The sequence below is a fragment of the Lithobates pipiens genome, unplaced genomic scaffold, assembly GCF_037356315.1.
Source record: "Lithobates pipiens isolate NorthernLeopardFrog02 unplaced genomic scaffold, aLitPip1_a1.2 Scaffold_8, whole genome shotgun sequence".
Classification (NCBI taxonomy): Eukaryota; Metazoa; Chordata; class Amphibia; order Anura; family Ranidae; genus Lithobates; species Lithobates pipiens.
Window position 1 is genome coordinate 587240247 of NW_027507903.1, and position 16107 is coordinate 587256353.

The 16107-nt window shown below is 40.1% G+C and overlaps 1 protein-coding gene across 8 annotated transcripts in view; it reads right to left on the reverse strand.

Moving 5' to 3' along the window:
• The window catches only part of CACNA1A (calcium voltage-gated channel subunit alpha1 A), a 407588-nt gene that overhangs the window by 180911 nt on the left and 210570 nt on the right, over window positions 1-16107 (reverse strand). For all 8 annotated transcript variants that reach the window (XM_077470422.1, XM_077470419.1, XM_077470424.1 and 5 more), the window contains exons 22-24: window positions 8960-9019; window positions 6292-6398; window positions 463-562 (exon numbers count right to left, since the gene is read on the reverse strand). In XM_077470422.1, coding sequence (XP_077326548.1) covers window positions 463-562; window positions 6292-6398; window positions 8960-9019 — 267 coding nt within the window. The remainder of the gene's footprint in view (window positions 1-462; window positions 563-6291; window positions 6399-8959; window positions 9020-16107) is intronic.

The window sequence follows — 16107 nt, forward strand, 5'->3', positions numbered from 1 at the left end:
AAGGTCTTTTTAAAATTCTGTGTAAAAAAAAAATGTCAGCATCATATAAGAGAGTAAAATCAGCAAAATATTTCTCCAAAGCTAATCATACACCCACAGAATATTGAAAATCTTGCATGTCTCCAGATGGTAATGCACACTCCACTCATTTGCACTATCCAGGTGCTGGTCTGGCCTGCTTCAACCAGTATATCATACAAATGGAGGTGGATGAAATTACATTTTGCACATTTAACAATGCTTTTTTAGTTTTTGAAAAGCACAACAATGCTTGGAGACAACATTTCAAATACACAGGTATATTATGTAGAGACAGCTAAACATGATTATTATTTTTCATTTTCATATGTTGTTAGGTGAATAGTCAAGAAAGTCAAAGGTGATTATTTAACTGCCCTACCCTACAATATAACATCTGCCAGAAAGATATATATATATTTTTTTGCGAGGCATATCACCAACCTTCAGTTTGGGTAACCGTTTGATGGTCTTCAGAGGTCTGAGGACCCGAAGCACTCGCAGAGATTTGATTGTGCTGATGTCCTTTCCTTTACTTCCACCTCTGTTGTGACACCGTAAAAGAAAAGAGAGAAAGAGAGGAGAAGAGAGAGGAAGAAGCAGAAGTAATCAAGGGATAGTCAGGTTGAAAGGCAATGAAGAAGAGTCAGGTTCTCAGAGAAAAGAGTTACGGGTATAGAATCACAAAGGGGATTAAGGCACAGAAAGCATAACAGAAGATAAAAAAGGTGACGCAGAAAGGAATCATGCACATATAAAGTAATGAAAGATAGACAAGTCAGAAAATGAATAAATATGAGATAAGAGGACAAGAGAGCAGCAGAAATTGTAGACAAGAAAAAGTATGGAAGAGATAGAAAAGAAAAGAGATGTGGATAGAAGAGGAGATGAGAAAAAGAGAGAAGAATATTGTTAGCAGAGCTGGGTATATTCAGTCCCTAGTGCTCACATGTAGAATTCTCTCAGGAGCATTTACCAGCTGTTCTGATACCACATCTGCCCCTCTGGGTCTAAATCTACATTACTGAACACACAGCAGGAATTCCTGGTTGTTTTCATTGAAGAAAACCTTACAACGACACTTTATCCCCACTAGCAACAATCTCAGCAAATGTCTGATACTCCTGAGGAATCTGATCGCTGCTGCCAATGCAATGCATCTCGTAGGCTTAACTGCCTCCTACGTGTCATACCTTACCTGGCAGGCAGTTAAAAGGACACAGTAATTAAGACCAGTCATACACAGATCAAGTGTTGTATTAGCTAACAACAGAAAAACTGAGGCAGTGTATATGGCAAAAAATCCTTGGAGATTTTCAAGAGGTTCCTCAAGCAAGTAAGAAATCCCAACATTAAATCTCAAATTCACCTTTTTTTATTATCTAAGGCTGCATTCATACCTTCGCGATGCGTTGCATTTTTTTTGCCGTGTTTTTTGGCATGTTTGTCATGCAACAGCACCCAAAAAAAGATTTCTCTTTTTTGGGTGGGCAAAATAGGGTTTTAACCTCCCTACCCGGTCTTTACACCTGTACAAGTCTAATGGGAAATTTCCGTTCACCCCGGCTCAGCCACAGAGTGCTTGACCTAAAGGAAAATTTAGCAAAGCACTATGTATACCGAAACTAAACACATAACATAACATAATTCGATTTCAGAGAAAAAAAAAACCCCTCTAATCAGGATTTACATAAATGCGCTCCAGGGGTAATTGCTGAGAACCAGGGGGACCTCTACGGCAAAAGGGGCATTCAAGCGACTTTACTCTTACTGCAGGTACACATTAAAACTGAGGTGCTTCCATACTGAAATCCTTCCATACGTTATACAATGTTATTGTACAATTTTCCTTTAGATTTACCAAAACCATATAATATGAGATGTTTTTTTTTTCTACTGCAAAGATCAGGAAAAAAATAACCAGGGATGCTGATGTTTAGGAGACAGGACATGTTCTGCATCTTGGGGGCTGGTTGTCTGACAGAAGCTACCTTGATGAGATGCTCAACCTCAGGATTGTTAGGACAACAAAGAGAGAAGACTGGGGGCATTTCTTTTGGCGGACCTTATATAAAACATTTGTACAATGTGTTTAGCCAGGATTTGAAAATAGTGACCCAGCAATTCCTAAATGAAAGGGCAGGTGTTAGATTTTAATTGCATTGGAAAAAGATCTGCGATATTATGGTCAGTCTAACGCATGGCTCTCTATTACCCTTGTGGTTATAAGATTATGTCTGCAAAGTGATGAAGAAGAAAGAGACAGACTGAAAAAGGACAAATGGACATTACCGCTGGTTGCTCCTGGAGGAGGCAGCCGGTGTAGGAATGAGAAGCAATTAATCACACAAACATTGACATGACACCACAAACAACTTTATAGTGGACATGAAACACAAGCTAAATCAAGTGAATGAACCATCTGTGGATCAGGAGCTAGACTACTCATGCTCTTCTAGACCTCCACTTTATAATACTCTGTGAAAACTGACAAATGACAATTGCATGGACAATGCATTAACTAACAAGGGGTTTTGGATAAAATGCAATTCCTTTATGTTTCCTAAACTATAAAGTGCCATATGTACATGTGTGGTGGGAAGAGTTATCCGTTTCCCTTAGCAGCTATAGTCTTCATTTCTTTCTTCCTTTACAGGTTAGTAAATGAAAAGGAGACAAGCTACAACAGGCCACACAGACAAATATTGTTTTTTATACATTCACATATGTAGCCCGCTGTTTCTAAAAAGCTGGCCATACACGTGACAGCTTTCAGACAATTTCAACCACTTTCAATTGGCCTCTGTCGATGGGCAAATGCAGCTTGATTCTGACATCAGTGTAAGGTGCTTCTAATAAAATTCAGAATTTACAGACAGGTGCAGACTTGAATAAAGAGAGAAACATTTCTGATGTAAATATAAGGCTATGAAATTGTCAAAGACATAACGAGAATTTAGGCCATTGTTATGTTATTAGTATGTGAAGACATTTCTTAACAAATAACAGTGTACTATTAAATTGTACCATAATTAACACATCAATATTATCTTAATGAGTTGTTAACATTAACATTTTAGAGACATTTAAATGCATGGGCCCACTTAAAACCAATCGTGGAACATTGGCAAGACATAACAACACTCAAACTGTTTTTTTCTCCAGATATGAAAAGTTTGGAAAGACAGTAAAAGTGCATTATTGCAGTATATGAAAGATAAAAGTGTCCCAATACCATTAAAGTTTACCTTTATTAAAATGCAACAGTGAAAGACTGTGCCTGCCTTGTCTATGAATGAACAATATTTCTGATACATTTTCTTTTTAAAGCAAATCATCTATTGGACTAAATGTTATGAACCTATTTGGATACAACCTCCCAAAATTACAGGGACCTATTAGCTGTATCTTGCTAAGGTACAATATATGAGCCAATGTATATAAAGGGGGGAGGAGACGTTTACTAAGCTGTAGTCCTCATTTATCAAAGTGCGTGTGAGAATAAGGCTTAATGCACACAGGACGTTTTTACAACCTCTCCTGAACGATTTAACTTCGCAGATAGTAACCCACATTTAAAATGTCAGTTTTGCCACGTTTACATGGCGCGTTTAGCTGTGTTAGAAGTGTTTGGAAAAAAAAACATATTTTTTTCAAAATAGCCAAAAACGAAAAAACGCCTGTAAATGAAATGCGAGTTACCGTGTTTAGCCACGTTTAGTAGCGTTTGACGCTTGAAATGCCTCTAAACTCAGCTTCTGAACTCATTTTTTTGCTTTCCAAAAAGGCCTCTTAACTCAACTGCCTAAAAACTACATTAAACAAACCTGTGTACATGTACACATAAGATAATATTGGATGAGTTCAGGGGCAGCTGAAAAAAGCATCCAAATACCTCTGAACTTCTCTTTATCAGCAGCAGTGTACATAAGGCCTTGGTAGCCAGATTCCCAGCTGCATTCTGATACTGTAGACACTAGGGAACTAGGGAAAATCCTTAACTCTTTTTCTGCTAGGGCTGGCTCAGTATGCTTTTAGTTTTCAGAAAATGTTTGCTTTGGAGGGTTTTAATGAAGTCTGTAATTTGCATCTTAATCAAGGAGGAAAGGGTTCCAAAGATTCTCATTGCATCAAATTGGCCAAGAAGAAGGTGGCGCACAGACATAATCAAACTCCTGGAAGACAAACCTTGGCATCTTTCAAATAGACAAGCCTTACTGGTCATGGCCCCCCTGTTCTATCCTGTTTCTCAGTCCCTGCCTTTAATGGCATTGTTGTTGAAATGCATATCCTTAAGGATAGAAGCTAATCTGACTTGGTCATTCCCACCTTACTCAGAGCAAGGGAATCCAACTCCTACAAGCAACATGTAACATCGCACATGGAAGACATACTGTATTTTGCCTGGGGTACGGACAGAACCCTAGAGGATACTGTAAATCAAATTTTTGCCTTTCTTCAGTCTAGTTTCTAGTTGCATCACAACCCACTCCAGCCCAGTGTCTCCTGAGTTTTTATGCCTCAAGCATCTATATTACTGATTTGCACGCCCACCTCCACATCCTCTGCTCTCCAAGTTCTACCAGGTTGGACGATCAGGCCTTCAAGATGTTATCCTAACATTAATTTAGGTTCCTTAATTCCTTTTTTTTCTTGTAGGCCTATTGGCAGTTCTACATTGATGTTGTTACCCTCCTCTCAATTTTATTGCTTAGGTACATCTCATGGTATATGAATACCAGTCCAATGTCCTGTCCTATACTGTATGATTAGGATTTTGACTTGATTCTGCATTTTGAAGTACAGCACAGGACACAGGTCACCGCCCTCTGTGTCTGGATCACTCCTTATTGCTTGCAAAATAATTGGAGCCTCATGGAGGTAGAAGAAAATAACCCATGGTCTGAATACCAGTCCTGTGTGTCATACTATACTCCACTATAAGGAATTTATAGGCAAGTCAAAATTCCTATTAAGATAAGATTATTTTAAAGGAATATTTTATCTTTATGTGTTGAACCCCCCCCCCCCCAGCAAACTATTCCAATTTTTATTTTCAAATATAAAAAACACATTTGTGAAAACAGAGGGGATACAGGGTTATATACTGTATAGTATCCTCAGTTTTGTATTTGTTGTAATATTGCTACATATTTTAAGAAAAAAATATATTTTCAATATAATATCATTGTTTTATAAATGTTATAAATGTATATGAACACAATATATACAATATTCTACAAATAGTTTTTACCAAACCTTAAAGATGAAATGATGTGAGCTTAATACATACTGTAAATACATCTGGACATAAAATTGTGTGCACATGTGAAGCCGCAAAAAAAAAAAAGATATGTAAAACTGCAAATATTGTTAGTGATTAAATCAATTCATAAACTTTGTATGGTGGACAAATGTGCAGGCAAGATGCAACTTCCATCTCGGGGGTAAAGATTTTCCAGAGCTCAGCAAAACACTCCATAAATTTGAAAGCTTGGAAGAGTTAGGCTAAGGTTTATGTAGATGGAAAGCGTTAGTAGGAATAACAGGAAGGATGGTCCTGTCACTGGGAACATAATCAGCACAGGTTTACTGAATATAAAGTGGAACAGTAGTTGGACAAGCAAACTGTAGTGATGAAAGCTATGGTATGTATTTATCCATGATTGTTTTTAAAAGGCTTTCCATGCATATGCATTACTGATTCTATGCTGGGCATCTTGGTGAATGCCTTGGTGAGGAATTTAGCAAGCTAGGGTTACAGTCACTTTATCATCACCCAGAGAAGGTCTGTCCTGAACTGTACAAAATGTTGCATTGGTTGCTATGGTAGCAAAGCACTTGTGCATCATGACATTGTAGGTATAATGGGATCTCATACACAAATGACAGAGCTTAGATGCATGCATGAAAAAAGGTGGCACCAGCAGAAAAGAATGGGAGGAAATGTGACAGGCAGCTTTGTAAGAAAATGTTTTGTGGTTAGTGCATTGACAGACATCATTCTTTAGAAATGATGTGGTTTTTGAAGGCTAATTGCATGCTTCAGTTCTGCTTTAGTAGAAACTGATAAACAGGGATGTGTACATCAATAAAGTAAACATTTTCAGATGTTGAACAAGCCATAAACATGCCATTATCAGTAAGATAATTATCACTAAATTACACCAAGATATGAAAATACCTCCTCCAAAATGTATTCAGAAAAAGTTATCACAGTAATCAAAACTGTGAGCTATGAGGCACAAATTTATGAAGAGTTAAGGAACTTACGAGAAGGCAAATGCAACCAGAGCACCACTAACTACGATGAAATCAAGAATGTTCCACAAGTCTCGAAAGTAGGCTCCCTGGTGGAGAATGAGACCCAGATCCACCATCTAGGGAGGAAAGACTGATGTTGAAATCCAAGAAAAGAATCTCATCGTTAACATTTTTGATCAACATTTTTGTTCTGATTATTCTATACTTTCTACGGGCCTTGCCTTAAAGCCACCTCTCATCTGGAGCTAAAGCCGATCTAATACTGTATGTTCAAACCACTTTAACTGGCTCCACAACATGGTTTCTCCACTATGGCATTCTTGGAAACTCAAGCTTCTCGCTCTGCCATGAAGGGAAAGCTGAGCTATTTAGCAGAGACAGCTCAACTAGCAAAATGTCTTACATTAGGCCCTTTTCACACCGAGGCACTTGTAAACTGCCAGTAAAACACTGAGCACTTTTGAAGAGCTTTTTAGGCCGTTTTGAGGAGCTTTCTAAGCGCTTTCCATTTATTTCAATGGAGAGGGGAGTTTTTTCACCACCTTGCCAGCGCACTGCCCCAGTGTGAAAGCATTCATTGATTTTAATGAAAATAGGTTTCAGGCACTTTATTTAGCGTGAAAGCACCTGAAAAGTGCCTCAGTGTGAAAGTAGCCTTATATCAGGGCAATTACATAAAATGGTGAAAAGTGTGAGCTCATTCCCAAAGGTGTTCAATAGGGATGAGGTTAGGGCTCTGTGTAGGCCAGTCTAAGACATGTGCATGTTTGATGAAAAAATGATCCTTTAACAATCTAATCTTCCTTTAGACGTTTGGGTTACCTAAAAAATTTGAAACAGGAGACAAAAGGTCTGAAAATGTATGGAATCTAGCCGCCAAGGTTAAATATGTTTAATTAATACCAGGTAAGTCATATAATCACAAGTTAATGCATTCAGTTTCCTAATATATCTTTGTGATAAGAAAAGTATTACCAAAACAAATTAAAGTATGCAATGTCAATAAAAACTACATCTATCCTTAAGTAGTACATCACTGAACAACTAGCCAATTATACTGTAGCGAACACCTGTTCCTGCAACATATTATTATATTATAAATCTTGAATATTTAAGACCCCTTTCACACTGGGGCAGTTTTCAGGCGCTTTAGCGCTAGAAATAGCCTCTGACAATCGACTAAAAACCACCTCCCATTCATTGCGGTTTGTCTTTTCATATGGGGGGGGGGTGTGCTTGCGGGATGTTACGAAAAGACGTATTTAACGCTCTCAAAATGCCCTGCCCATTGCCCCTAAGGGGCTGTAGGGAACCCAGCATGGAAGCAATGATTTGTAAAAGGTCCTTATGACCCCTTTCGCACTGAAGCTCTAGAGGGGTGTTTTTTTCCCCCAAACACCCATTTTGTGGCGCTTTCAAAGCGCTTTGGAAGTGCTGCTCATTTATTTCAATGGGCAGGGGCATTTTTGGAGTGCTTTTTACAGCGTTTCAAATCCGTGCCCAAGATGCTGCTTGCAGGACTTTTTCTAACGTCCCGCAAGCGCACCGCCCGAGTGAGAAAGCACTCATGCAAATGAATGGGAGGCAGTTTTCAGGCGCTTTTCAGAGGCGATTTCTAGCACTAAAACACCTGAAAACCGCCTCACTGTGAAAGGGGTCTCATAGCAGTACTTTCTAACAGTCACATATAATATATTTGCATCTATGATTATTTTGTGACACTTGTCATCAGTTTCAAATAACTCTTATAGCATGTTTGGTCATGGATGGTCTCTGATCATCTCCTGTAGCATGTTTGCAGTCTCTGTTTATCTCTTGTAGCATGCCAGTAGTCTCTGACCATCTCCTGTTGCATGTCTGAATTGTCTCATAGCTTGTTGTAGCATTACATTTACTGAATAATATATAAGGCCTTTTGGCAATGTTAGTGTAGACCCCCTATAGCGGGTAAGTTGACCACCACTGCCTTCGATATTGGTAGCTTTATGCCCATATTAAAAAGTGTATAGCCAAAACAGTTTTTTATTATTTTGGAAAGTAGCAGAGAAGGATTAGAGCCCCATCAGGTTTCTATTGCTATCTGTGTGCCTGATGGAGAGATTCCCCCTGCCTATTTGCCTTTATGACCAGCTAAGAGAGAAAGTGATGGGAAATCCAACATTTTACAGCTGTCTCCAGAATGGGAATTGAGGTTAAATCCTTGAATAAAGACATGATCTAACTGTCTAAGAAGGGAATCCCCACTCTTTCTAGAGATTGTCTCTCACTTCCAAGTCATTACATGGCTGTAGTTGGGTTCACATAAATGGCTCTCTATTTTGAAATGCACAGTTGGCATATATTCATGGTTCTACCTATCTTACTGTGAGAAATAAACCCCTTGTTTTATTACAATTTAATAAACATGGGGCATTAATGTGCCACTATATGCATTTGTGTAGAGGACTTTTATGCCATCAGTGCTACCACATTCTCTTACCATGACCTCAATGTACAGGCTAGCAAGCATTAATTCATAGAAGCCATGGTTTATATAGGTTGCAGTTATGTGAACTTGATGTATTTTTAGGTGCATTTAGATCACCAAAATAATGGTCCTACATCTCTAATATTCTAGCTGCAATCCTGCACACAAAATAAGATCCTTGCATTCTTCTGCTGTTCATCGTATTCTTACCTTAATAACCATTTCAAAGGTGAAAACACCAGTGAACACATAGTCAAAATACCGCAGAACCTGTAAACAGAGAAAATGTCATTAAGTCATTGATAATGTAAACAGACGTTTTAATTAAACATGTACCAAATGTATTTTCTTCCCAATAAACTTCCAAACACCCTGGACGTTACAGAAAACAACTTCATGCAAACTCAGTTTTCCTTCGCAGCACCAAAATGTTAGTGCCTTTTTCCTCCCCTCCTCCAACACTGGAACTGGCCAGAGAGGCTACCCAGTAGCAAGTCATAGGGATTGATTTACTAAAACTGGAGAATGCAAAATCTGGTGCAGCTCTGCATAGAAATCAATCAGCTTCCATTTTTTTTGTTTTGTTTTTTGTCAAAGCTTAATTCAACAAGCTGAAGTTAAAAGCTGATTGGCTACCATGTACAGATGCACCAGATTTTGCACTCTCCGGTCTTAGTAAATCAACCCCGTAGGAGGCAGGAGAGAATAGGCTAAAGTGCACACTTCCTAAATGAGGTCTGCAGCTTGTACTAGTGCTGTTACCAGTCTGGAATCCTTAGAAGGGATTCTAAAACTGCCTAAAACTGCCAAAACAGAACACTCCTGCCAAGTTATTACAAAGCAGCGAAGAATGCGCTTCTAAGTGCAGTAATAAAACACTTTAATGACAAGGAAGGGTTTGAAGAAGGAGCGACTGGGCATGCGCCGAAACATGTCCCGCCCCTGGATTCCATGCTGGTCCTCACAGCACGGCCCTCCATCTTGGATCAGAAAGACAGTGTTTCCCACCGCTGGTCGGCTGTAACTTCCACCTGCAGCTGTCTACTCCCAGGAGGCATCCCGCTGGATGTTATGGATTCATTGATATGCCTGTTTTTCACTTCTATTTTGTAAGTGCTTTTAACCCTTCCTTGTCATTAAAGTGTGTTATTACTGCACTTAGAAGCGCCTTCTTCTCTGCTTTGTTTTTCCCATAGAGTGTGCTTCACACTTCTAAAGGGCTGCTGTGGTGCATTAACCGCATGCCGACCAGCGGCCGCAGTTGTACTGCGGCAGCATGGTTCGGCTGCTCAAATCAGCGTTATGTTACGTCGGTAACATAAACGGCCACTAGGGGGCGCAAGAGTGCCCCGCTTGCTCCCCGAGCTGATGTGAGTGCACGGCGGTCTCGATCGCCGCCGGGCTCCCGCGTTCGCTCGGGGCACACGGAGAACCAGCAGCTGTGTGTGTAAACACACAGTTTCCGGTTCTCTGAGCAGGGAACCCTCAGATCGTCTGTCCATAAAGAGTATGGACAGCGATCTGTTCATTTCCCTGCACAGTCCCATCCCCCCTTAAGTTAGAACACAAAATAGGATACATATTAACCCCTCCCCTGCCCCCTATTGTTAACCCCTTCACTGCCAGTGACATTTTTACAGTAATCAATGCAATTTTAATCGCACTGATCGCTGTATTAATGCCAGTGGTCCCAAAAATGTGTCAAAATTGTCTGACGTGTCCGCCATAATGTCGTAGTCACGATAAAAATCGCTGATCGCTGCCATTACTAGTAAAAAAAAAATCATTAATAAAAATCTATCCCCTATTTTGTAGACGCTATAACTTTTGCGCAAACCAATCAATAAACGCTTATTGTGATTTTTTTTTACCAAGAATATGTATCGGCCTAAACTGAGGGGAAAATTTATTTTTTTTAATACATTTTTGGGGGATATTATTTATAGCAAAAAGTTAAAAATAATGCGTTTTTTTTTCAAAATTGGCGCTCTTTTTTTGTGTATAGCGCAAAAAAGCAAAACCACAGAGGTGATCAAATACCACCAAAAGAAAGCTCTATTTGTGGGAAAAAAAGGACATCAATTTTGTTTGGGAGCCACGTCGCACGGCCATGCAATTGTCAGTTAAAACAATGCAGTGCCGAATCGCAAAAAGTGGTCTGGTCTTTGGCAAGCCAAATGGCCCGGGGCTTAAGCGGTTAACCACATTTCAAGAGCCAGTCATGTACTGTTTGCTAAAGTCTCCTTATCCTTATCCAGAGCACCCTATTCTCCACACTCCTTGCCCTGACAAGTTATTTACTCCTCCCAAATGATTTGCAGTTTAATATTCACTTCATGGGGATTTTCTAAAAGGTGGCCTTCAGCGGTGAGATTGACACCTCGCTAGCCCTGTCACCTGGTATGGACTTAAAGGGGAAGCCCTACGCTGAAAAAACTGTGTGGGGGTTCCCCCCACGGTCCATATCAGACCCTTATCCGAGCACGCAGCCCGGCCGGTCAGGAAAGGGGGTGGGGACGAGCGGGCCCCCCCTCCTGAGCCATACCAGGCCGCGTGCCCTCAACATGGGGGGTTGCTTTGGGGAAGGGGGGCCCTATGGCCCCCCCACCCCAAAGCACCTTGTCCCCATGTTGATGTGGTCAAGGGCCTCTTCTCAACAACCCTGGCCATTGGTTGTTGGGGTCTGCGGGGGGGTCTTATCGCAATCTCGCCGATGGAGGCGGCGACATTGACCTCCTTCGCTAGTCCCGTCTACCTGGTGCCGTGTTCAAAATGAACGGACTTTACTCTGTGTGCGAGCAAGTCCGTTCATTTCAAAAGTCAGACGGACTAGCACACGGATGGCCTGATTGTCCGCCGGATTCACATTGGGGAAAAAAAGTCTGCCGGAGCCCACACACGGGCGGATTGTCCGGCGGACTCTGGTCCCCCGGACCAAGTCCGCCAGATAGTCCAATCGTGTGTACAGGGCATAATTGTGCATTTTTCACCCAACTTTTCCTTTCACTTCCCGGTAAAAAATAATTTGTGCCTTCTAGTGCTATTAAAGGTGAATTATACTCTCATTTTACTTTTCTGTGTCCCAAATCTTTAAAACATTTTTCGTCAGTGTTACCTTCTATATTTCTATATTTTTGTGGTATCCGTATCACCTTACCCAAGTGTACTCAATGTATTGTGTTCTCAACCCCTATCCATCTCTTATCCACATTCTTTTTTGGTCCATTCTATCATTCTTGTTAAAACAACCACGTGGTAATATCTCTTTAAATCTGGTGCCATTTTTCCCTCCTGTGCTTTCCCTTTACATAACATTGAAAACTGTATTCTTGGCTTCTTATTTTGCCACACATAATTATTGACTTCATTTTTTAAAAATATGATTAAGGCAATGCTATTGGTAGCATTTGACCTTTGTATAACATTTTTGGTCGTTTTTTTACAATTTTTACCACATTTATTCTGCCCATCCATGAGAGGATACAATTTGTGATTTTCTTAAGTTCTACCTGTATTTCATTTAGTAATGGAATTTAATTTACTTGATATAGGTCTTTAAGTAATGGTGTTATTTTTATCTCAAAATATTTTAATTCTTTCTTCACCCATATAAATGGGAATTCTGTCTTTCAGCTGTTTCCTCTTCTTTATCTAAGCTCAGATTTAATATTTCCAACTTGACTGAATAACAACCTCCTGCAGCTCAAAATTTGGCTGTCATTGTGATATGGAAGTCCAGACCTTTAAAAAGTCTAGTTCTAAACAATGCTCAAGCCAGGGCTCATCTTCTCGAACTAAAAAATCCAAGAGCCATCCCATTTTGTGATTCTGCATTAGAGTTCTGGACTTGATGGTAGCCTCCTTCAAGGCAGTCTCTTTTATTCTACTCCAATCTTCTACAACAAAGTGGTCTGTGTCAGGCAGGAGAGTGCAAATTCAAGAGAGATCCATACACATGACAACAAAGACCAGGATGTCTCTGGCCTGGTGACATAGGAATCCAGCTCTGGAGTTGGAAAAGTCCTCTTTCCCACTATCTTGGAGGATCATCACAATGATTGAAAGCCTGAAGGGCTGGGAAGGAGTCCTAGACAACTTTTCAGTGCAGGGGACTTGGTCATCAGGGGAATCTTGTCTCCCAATCAATATTCTGGAGCTCTGAGCAATGCAGTTGTCCCTGCCATGCTGAACATTATGACTAGAGGGTCACTCGATCAGGATCTGGTTGGAAAATGCAGTGGTGTAAATCAATCAACAGAGAGTGACCAGAAGTGCCATTGTGTCAAGATGGGTAGAATGGATTCTAGCTTGGCAGAACTCCATGTTCTAGCCTTGTCCATTATTAACATTCCAGGCCTTGACAACTGACAAGCAGACTACCTCAGCCGATAGCACTTGGACCCAGGGAAATGGTCAACTAAACCCGAAGTGTTTCAATACCTGTGTCACAAGTGGTGGAAGATGAATGTGGACTTTGTGACTTGTGGGCTTGCCTTCAGATGTATAGATCCTCTGCAGAAGCAATGAGCGCTCTAGTGACATGATCTCTCCTGATCCATGGGTTTCCTTCCCTGAAACTCCTTGCAGGATTGAGATGGAAAATCCTCATAGCTCTGGACTGGTGCAGGCAGATGTGGTGCTCTGACTTTGTCAAGCTTCTGTCAGACACCTTGCGGGATCCTCCAAATGGGCCTTTTGGGTTTTTAGACATCAAGCAACTGTTTCCCAGATATGCAAGACATCCACATGGTTTTCTGTTCACGTTTTCTAAGTTTTACCAGGTAGATGCTCAGGCCTCTTCTGATGCCAGTTTTGGGTGTAAGGTCTGTCACACAGCACTTTGAGCTGCACACTACCCTAAGTTTTATTTTGTTTGTTTGGCGGCTGGTTATGGTTAGTGTTTTGTTTGCTGTGTTTCCCACCCCTCAGTTGGACATCCTAAGTGTCTAAGCCCTTGTAAACACGATCGGAGAATCCGTCGAATGTGTCCTATCGGACCGTGTTGTCTGATAATCCGACAGTGTGTGGTATGCATCGGACTGATTCCGTCGGAATATCCGTCGGACCCAATTTTCCAACTTGTTGGAAATATTTTCTGACAAACTGGTCCGATAGGACATACTCCGATCATGTGTAGAGAATTTTGATCGGACAAAGTGCCACGCATGCTCAGATCAAATTCCTACATCAAAGCTATTGGCTACTAGCCTGAATGTAGTCCCATCGTAACGAAATTACGTCATCACGTTCTGAAAGATCGGATTTTTCGACAACTTTGTCCGACCGTGTGTATGCAACAGTTTCGGACAAGATCCGAAGGACAAAATCCAACAGATTTGGTTGTCGAAATCTCCGACCGTGTGTACAGGGGCTTAGACTAACTGAATCTTGTGAATCTTAATGAACGATAAAGAAAACATTCAAACTTGAAGTTCAATAAGGGACGCAAGTCCTACCCCTCTGTGTTTGTGATCTTCTCCTAAGTATTGCTTTTCTATAAAATGTAACCATTCTGGGAGTGGGAGTGGCCAGTGAGTTTTTTGTTTGCCCTTGTCTAAATCCTCCAGTAGGCAACAATATAACCCAGTTGTCTCAGTTTAACCATTTCCAGCCCAAGGGCGTGATTGACTTTCAGTGGGGATATCTGAATGATGCCTGCAGAAAAGAATCCGCCATCGCCGGATGAAGAGCATAGAGATTTCCAGTAACCAGATGGTCACCAGTCATCTCTATGACTGTCAGAGGCCTGGATGTGATGTTATGATGTCACGTCAGGTCCGCAGATGTCAACAAAGCAGCGATCTTGGCTGGAAAGCATCAGATCTGAAATTATTTTGATCTGTTGCTTTCCAGCCTGGAGGAGGGATGTGGGATCTTATAGACCCCATATCTCTCCATAAAAAATACCTGTCACACACCATTCCTATTACAAGGGATGTTTACATTCCTTTTAATAGGAATTAAAGTGATCAAATTTTTTTTTTCTTTTAAAGAAAGTGTAAAAATAAAAAATGTACAATAAAATAAACAATAAAAAAAAATTTAATCGCCCCTGTCACCGTGTACTCAAGCACAGAAGCGAATGGACATGTAAGTCCCACCCACATATGTAAACACTGTTCAAACCACACATGTGAGGTATCGCTGCATGTGTTAGAGCGAGAGTAACAATTCTAGCATTAGACCTCCTCTGTAACTCTGTAAAAATTCCTAAATCGTTGCCTATGGAGATTTTTAAGTACCGAAGTTTGGCGCCATTCCACGAGCACAATTTTAAAGCGTGACATGTTGGGTATCTATTTACTCAGCCTAACATCATCTTTCACATTATACAAAAAATTGGGCAAATTGTACTGTTTTGTTATTTTTTAATTCATAAAAATTTGTTGCGCAAATATCGTGTGGCATAAAAAGTTGCAACGACCACCATTTTATTCCCTAATGTGTCTTCTAAAAAAATATATATATATATATATATATATATATATATATATATATATATATATATATATATATATATATATATATATATATATATATGTGTATGTATATAATATTTGTGGGTTCTGATTAAATTTCTAGCAAAAAAATTATGATTTTTACATGTAGGAGTGGAGTGCCAGAATAGGCCCGATATGGAAGTGGTTAACTAAATCCTGGCTGCCATAACAAACTTTGAGAGACAGATTTTACAGTACAAAAAAATCCAGTTTTACTGTAGTAATAGGGTCTTATTAAGTTATTAAAGAGAATCCGATGTTAAAATAATAAAGTGGTTAATCTAGAAGTAATTTTCCGTAAGGTAGAAGAGGTCGATCACCATAGGACACCAGCAAAAGGACTCATGGAGTGGGGTAGGGTTATGAGGCGGATGCCCAAGGGGCAGCTCAACAAAAGCTTGCCAGTGTCCAAGTGTCCAGTGCCCACTTGAAGTTATTAGTCTATAAATACTCAGCCTGTGTCCTGTACTGTTCATTTAAGATAAATCCTGTTTTTCACTCTAGCAGTGGGGTCACACATTCATTTATTAAAGATGCAGACTTATTAAACAAGACGTCGGGTTACTTTGCCAGGCATTACTCAGATATTTTGTGGAGCATTTTCATATGTAATTGGAATAGTATAATAGTATTAATAGATGTGTTACACTGCAGTAACGTGTAACTTAGGTATACAGGTCCTTTAGGTTTGTGCAAGCATGCATAAATATAGAAATATATATAGTTATATATATAACCACTATTAAGTGCTATTTATATCCACCACTCTCAGCTTCTTTTATCCCACTGGGGCCAATGTTCCCATTATTTCAGTCAGCCTGCACTCTCCTCCCTCCATCTCTTCCTCTCTCCCTTCCC